The sequence below is a fragment of the Polistes dominula genome, unplaced genomic scaffold (assembly GCF_049000335.1).
Source record: "Polistes dominula isolate Pdom_NZ unplaced genomic scaffold, Pdom_raw_medaka contig_24, whole genome shotgun sequence".
Lineage (NCBI taxonomy): Eukaryota > Metazoa > Arthropoda > Insecta > Hymenoptera > Vespidae > Polistes > Polistes dominula.
The window spans coordinates 1,855,769-1,861,768 of NW_028301150.1; the positions used below are offsets into that span (position 1 = coordinate 1,855,769).

The following is a 6,000-nucleotide window of genomic DNA, read 5'->3' on the forward strand; positions in this document are numbered from 1 at the left end:
CACCACCTCCACCTTTCAAAAATTTCATCATTAACATCACGGTTGATATCATCAATGACATTGCTCCCATTATCATTCCTTTCATTGCCATCATTCCTATCACACCTGTACAAAATATTTAAACAATGTATTTATTAAGTAACAATTTATATATTCAACTACTACTTCATGAAAATGTCTAATTTTTTTTTGAACGTTACCTATGATCTTCATTTTAGCAAGCATAAGCATTGCCATCATCATCATTTTGCATCTTCCTCCACCACCACCACCTTTAAGACCTCCACCTCCTCCACCTTTGCCACCTCCACCACCTTTTCCACCTCCTCCTCCTCCTATTATTCCTCTTCCTGAAACGATTTCAAAAATGTTATCTTTTATCTTGATTAAAAAGAACAATTATCATTAACATTAAATTTAGGTGACTGAACTAATTTGATTTGTTTAAATTTTTTTTTTTTGGCTACTGTATATAAAAATTTAAATAATAAAAATATATGTTGACTTTTAATGCAGTGATGAAATATATTTAAATGTTAATTTATCCATCTTCTATCAACTTCTTCATTCAAACAATATTTGTAAAAATAATAAACGAAATATGAATATAAATTGAATGTTAATAAATTATTTTTAGAAGAACCTTCGATAATTGGTCCACCTGATGTTTCATCAAACATCAAATCGATTTGACTCCTCTCACGTTTTCCATTCCATCTTGGCAAAGTTATACGTAAAACAAAACTATCGAAAAAATCATCAATACTACGACGAATTTCATCCGTTCCATAATTGTTTATTGATCTACGATCATCAAGTGGTTTTCTAATTTTAACCAATTTAACATTTTGTCCAATCAACGTGATCTCATTCAAATCACCAATACTATCGAATAATTTGGCAAAACGTTTCTTAATGCAACTCAATGACAGATCTAAAACACATTGACCTATATCCTTGGTTGGAAAATCTGGAAAATTGTCAATCTTGCGTTTAAATGTATTTGTAAAATTTGTCGTAGGATTTGTAATTATTTTAATATCCAATCGTAAACCCGCTCTTCGATAATTAAAAATAGATCTTTCGTTCGTACGATTATCATTGTAAGATTCAACGTCGTAATTTTTAATTCGATTAATTTTATCATCGTACAACGCGTTAATGCAAATAACGTTGACGATTAAAAACCATAGAACGAACATTCGTTCTAATTTATTCCAATTGTTCTTCGTTGTTGTTGTTGTTAACATTGATCCGATGATAAACACTTTTTTTGTTAACACGAAGATAACGATGACGATTATTACTGTGACGATGAATACACGTCGTCGTCGTCGTCACTAACTAAATGACACTTTCAAGTCAATCCACGACTGACTCTGATGCTTTTGAATATTTCGAAAACGTTGATCTCTTATATACAACGATATTTATGTCACCAGTTGTTATTTTTTCAACAGTCTGTCACGATTGTCATTTACCTTATTCGCGACAATAGCGTAATGATAAGTTTCATGACCTTTAAGATCGACGGATCCTTCTTTAAGTGATCATTCGTTTGGTTTTATTCTAAGTTTGTTTTTAATATTTCGAACAAAAATCAGAAAATCTGACCTCGTTTTATCTATTCAAATTGTTATCTCTTCCCCAATATTTATATATCCATATCCTTTTTATTTTGTTAATATTTAAATTATTATATTTCGATTAAACAAATATTTCTAATCAACGTGTTAAGTTTTATTCCAAAAAAAAAAATATATATATATACTCAACTCAACTCATAACTCAACAAATAAACAAAGGTTATTGAAAAATTATTTATTTATACGAAATAAAATAATAATTTATTTTGCAATTTAATATCGATAGATAAAACAAATTATTATGTATTATACATTATGCATTTTATTTTTATTATTTTGTTAACAAGATACATATAGTATATGGTATCCTATGGGAAAAGAAAACACCTGAGAGATGTTGACCACGCGTTCACGGTTGCATATCAAATTGCTCTACGTTGGTGTCGAAGAAAAAATAATGTTCGCATTCGAGATTATTATTTAAACAAAATCGAATTATTGAACACATCGTCCAGGATATAAAACTTTATTTACTTCCATTTTTATATATGTATGTATATATTACTTATAATATTATAATTAATTGAAATATTATATATAGTAGGTCACACAACCGCAAAAGTTATTAGATTCACATCTTACATTCGATACTTTCATTCACATCAATGCCAATGAGGTTGTTTCAAATGATTTGCAAATAAATGCGGCATGAATGAAATTACGAATCAAACAAACAAAATTTCTAATGACTCGTTAGAAATTTATTTAAATAAAATAAAGAGGTATAGTAATAATAATAATAATAATAAAACGATTATTAGACATTATCACAAATAAATTTTATTAAGAAATTATGAATGAAATAAATATATAAATATATATATATATATGTATATATATATATTTATAACAATTATTTTTTTATAATAATTAATAACAGTCATATACGCATTGCCGCTCCGTAAGAGGAGCATTGTTCTCAATAAATATTCTAAATAATTTAAAAAAAAAAAAAAATATAACAACAACAATGAACTATGATAATCAGTGATGCAGTGACTTAGGGTAAAGAAAAATGAGACCGTGCCAATGACGAGGGAGTAGATGGTTTTAAGAAAAAAGAAAAAAAAAGGATAGAACGATTAGTTGAAAATTTATGAGCGAATGGTTAGAAAACGAGGTCGGAGAAAGGATTGAAGAAGGAGAAAAAGAAGTAAATGATGCAAAAGGATATCAACGAAGTATGATTAACTGATATAAATAAGAACGGTTTAGTTTTAACGTGAATAAGAAACTAAAAGAATAGAAAAGGAATAAAAAAAAAAAGGGTTTGTTGAATGATCTCGTGTCAATGGTGAGTCCAGGTACTACTCGTTGATGAAAAAATAAAATGAAATGAATGATATTAATTAATTCTTATAGCACGACGATCACGCGCATTCCCATATTTTCGTACAGCTTCCTGAATGGTATCTTGTACCAAATCGAGAGATCTTCCGTATCCCGAATGTCCGTAACCGTGTCCGTGATGTTCCTCAGAACTATGAGTATGTGAACTCGAGTAAACCGGCTTGCTAACAATCTCATATGTTGTCTTTTTTTCTCCACCGCTTGCTAGTGATTTCAATCCAACGATCGCAGATAACATGAGTGCCATCAAACCAGTCATCAGAGCTTTACCAGCTAAAAGTGCTAACGCACCAAAACCAACAGCACCTAGTGTACCTTTCATCATCATCAGACCTGCCATCATACCACCGTTTCCACCTTTTCTTTTACGTCCTGTAAAAAGAAACAAAAGATCATTCAAATGAGAATAAAGAAAAGAAAAATACATTTTTAACACGATTAACAGAAAAAATACAATTAAAAGGACAACATTTATTAACCTGTTTCAGCATTTTGATTTCCGTTCAAACCCAATTGAGCCAATGCGTCCTCGTTGAAACTTCTGGCAGCCTCGAACATCTTAGGATCGAATAATTTGATCGATATCGAATGAGACTTCAAATAAGTACCAATTTTGTGTACGAGATATGCGTCCAATCTTTTTTCAACGTCATTAGGAAAATCTCTGGCAAGTGTTGCAACGATTTCGGGATCAGATAAAGCATTATCCGATACATTTTCCTTGACCACAACTAATCCAGGTAATAGTGAAAATTCATCTTGTTCCGCCAATCTTTCAAGTAATGTTTGAACGTCCAATTTGAGACAAGTTATACTGTAAGATTTTCCACAATCCTTTTTCAAAGTTGATGACAAAGTTTCAGATGATTCCTCAACCATTTGTCTCGAACTATGTCTTTCGATTTCCCCATTGATGCATCCTAGTAGCAAAAATATCACCAAGATCCGATAATAACCGATCGAACTTTCGTATGGTATCTTGGCAAAACCCTTCATATTGAATCGATATTAATTCACTTTTATTCAATTTATTTAATTTTGTTGTTGTTAGAAATTTAAAAAAAAATAAAACAATTATTTGATTCGTTTTGGTGAATTATTTATGTTATTAAATTAAAAAAAAAAAATTGTTTCCTGTATCCTTCTTCTAATTTTATAATGAAATTTGTTGATGTTGAATATTAAAATAGAAGAAGGACCTCTCGAAGTTGACGAACGAGGCGCGTATACTGCACTGGTTATGGCATCGGATAGTTGCAGTTTATATAGAGCGACTTACCACCAATGTTACTACAGTCCTTTTTCCTTTTTGCCTTTCGGTCGTTTCCATACATTCTCTTAAGTGGAGAGTAGCATCAACTAACATCCTAACTCTTTTCATCTTTTTCTTCTTTAACATCATCATCATCACCATCATCAGCCTCCTCATAGACATCAAAGAACGTGGTGGTGGAGGTGGTGGAGGTGGAGTTATTTTTCCTCTCTTTCTTTCATTTATTTCCTAGTGTTGGCTACTTACTGTCTGCTATCGCCCGGTGAGAGGAAGCGTCAAATAGAGCGGAGAATTCGTATCTCTCAGTCGAATTTACGGGTAGAAAGAAAGAAAGAAAAAAAAAACACACACACACATACACAAAGGAGATCGCAAAGTTATGACTAACCCATAGTGAATGTTTCGATTTCGATTTTAGGTCGATATTATTGAAAATTATCCGATTTTCTAATCAATTTTGATCATTTGCTTTTTCAACTGACACCCCCTCATTTGTAGAACACTTGATAATAAAAATATAGTTAAATGTATTTTTCTATTATTTTCTAATTCGTTCAATTTAATTAAACAATTTAATGAAATACGAAATTATGATATCACCCCCTCCCATCCTATTTTTTTTTTTTTTTTTTTAATATAAATTGAAACAGACAAAAATTCGTTTCAAATTGTTAACTTTCAATCGAGAAACATATTCCAATCATCTAACGTATCCTGTTTTATTTCCATCGCATGGACGATTTTCTCTCTACGCTGCATGATGTTTATAAAATCTTAGAAAACTTTCTCGTAGATGCCCCAACAATCACGGATTATCACGGATTGAATGTTTTCTCAAAGAAACCCAATTCATATTTCCAATCCCCACTACTAATGTGAGAATTTTCTTAAACTCATCGTTTTCATTTAATCAACTTTCCATTAAGATTAATACAATTAATAATATTTATTATTTTTAATTTGTGAATTGTAATTTCATTAGGTCATTACGATTAAACTCAAATGACTTATATTACTTTCAATCTCAACGTAACGAGATCAAAAGGACAATCTATCGCAAATCGATACAGAAAAATGAATAGGAGGAGGGTGAGTTAGGGATGTTAAGTTGAAAGAAAAGAAATGATCGGTTATAATTTAACGATTTCTCGATTAATAAATTTGTCGAATGAAAAAGAGATGTGTTAAATCGTGCTTGTAAAATGAAATCTACTTTAAAATGGGTTGTGCCCGATCTCTAGATTTTCGTTCTCCTCATACTCGAGATAATACGCAGCAGTAAAAGCAACAGCAATGGAAGCCAGTTCAAACGGATATATCGGCTACGAGAAAGTATGGTAGTTGATTTTCACGAGGATCTTGGGTGGTTCCTTTTATCATCCTTTTTATCTCATTCATACACTCTAACGTGTATCGGTTAAGTTGTACGCATCGTAGATTTTCATGATTCCGGATTAACATAACACAGTTGTATGTGTGTATGTGGGTGTGTACCTAGATTCTAGTTAATCGTAGGTAATGTATTTTATTCCATGCATGAATATAATATATATGTTATGCATTTCGTTGAAAAGTCCCTTTCCTTTTGTCTCACAGTAGCCCACGTTCACGCTAATGATTGTCGGATCTCGAACGGATGGAGAACACCGGTTTGTTCTTCTTTCTAGTCGCTGCTTCGGTGACTCTTAACTATTCGCCTCTATCATTTAGGTTATTAACAGAATTTCATCA

At 31.3% G+C, this 6,000-nt stretch overlaps 1 protein-coding gene across 1 annotated transcript; it reads right to left on the reverse strand.

Annotated features, from left to right (window-relative positions):
- Positions 1 to 2,951: 2,951 nt before the first annotated feature.
- On the reverse strand, positions 2,952 to 3,992 carry Osi16 (DUF1676 domain-containing protein Osi16). The gene is made up of 2 exons (XM_015317898.2): positions 3,476 to 3,992; positions 2,952 to 3,368 (listed from the first exon to the last, which is right to left on the reverse strand). The coding sequence occupies exons 1-2, from the start codon at positions 3,990 to 3,992 to the stop codon at positions 2,992 to 2,994; spliced, it is 894 nt and encodes a 297-aa protein (XP_015173384.1). The 3' UTR covers positions 2,952 to 2,991.
- Positions 3,993 to 6,000: the final 2,008 nt, after the last annotated feature.

Bases quoted from the DNA above. Each gene is read 5' to 3' on its own strand.
- Osi16 (XM_015317898.2), bottom strand. From the start codon at position 3,992: ATGAAGGGTTTTGCCAAGATACCATACGAAAGTTCGATCGGTTATTAT. The intron at 3,369-3,475 runs GTTAATAAATGT...TTCTTTTTACAG, and splicing joins AAATCAAAATGCTGAAACAG to GACGTAAAAGAAAAGGTGGA.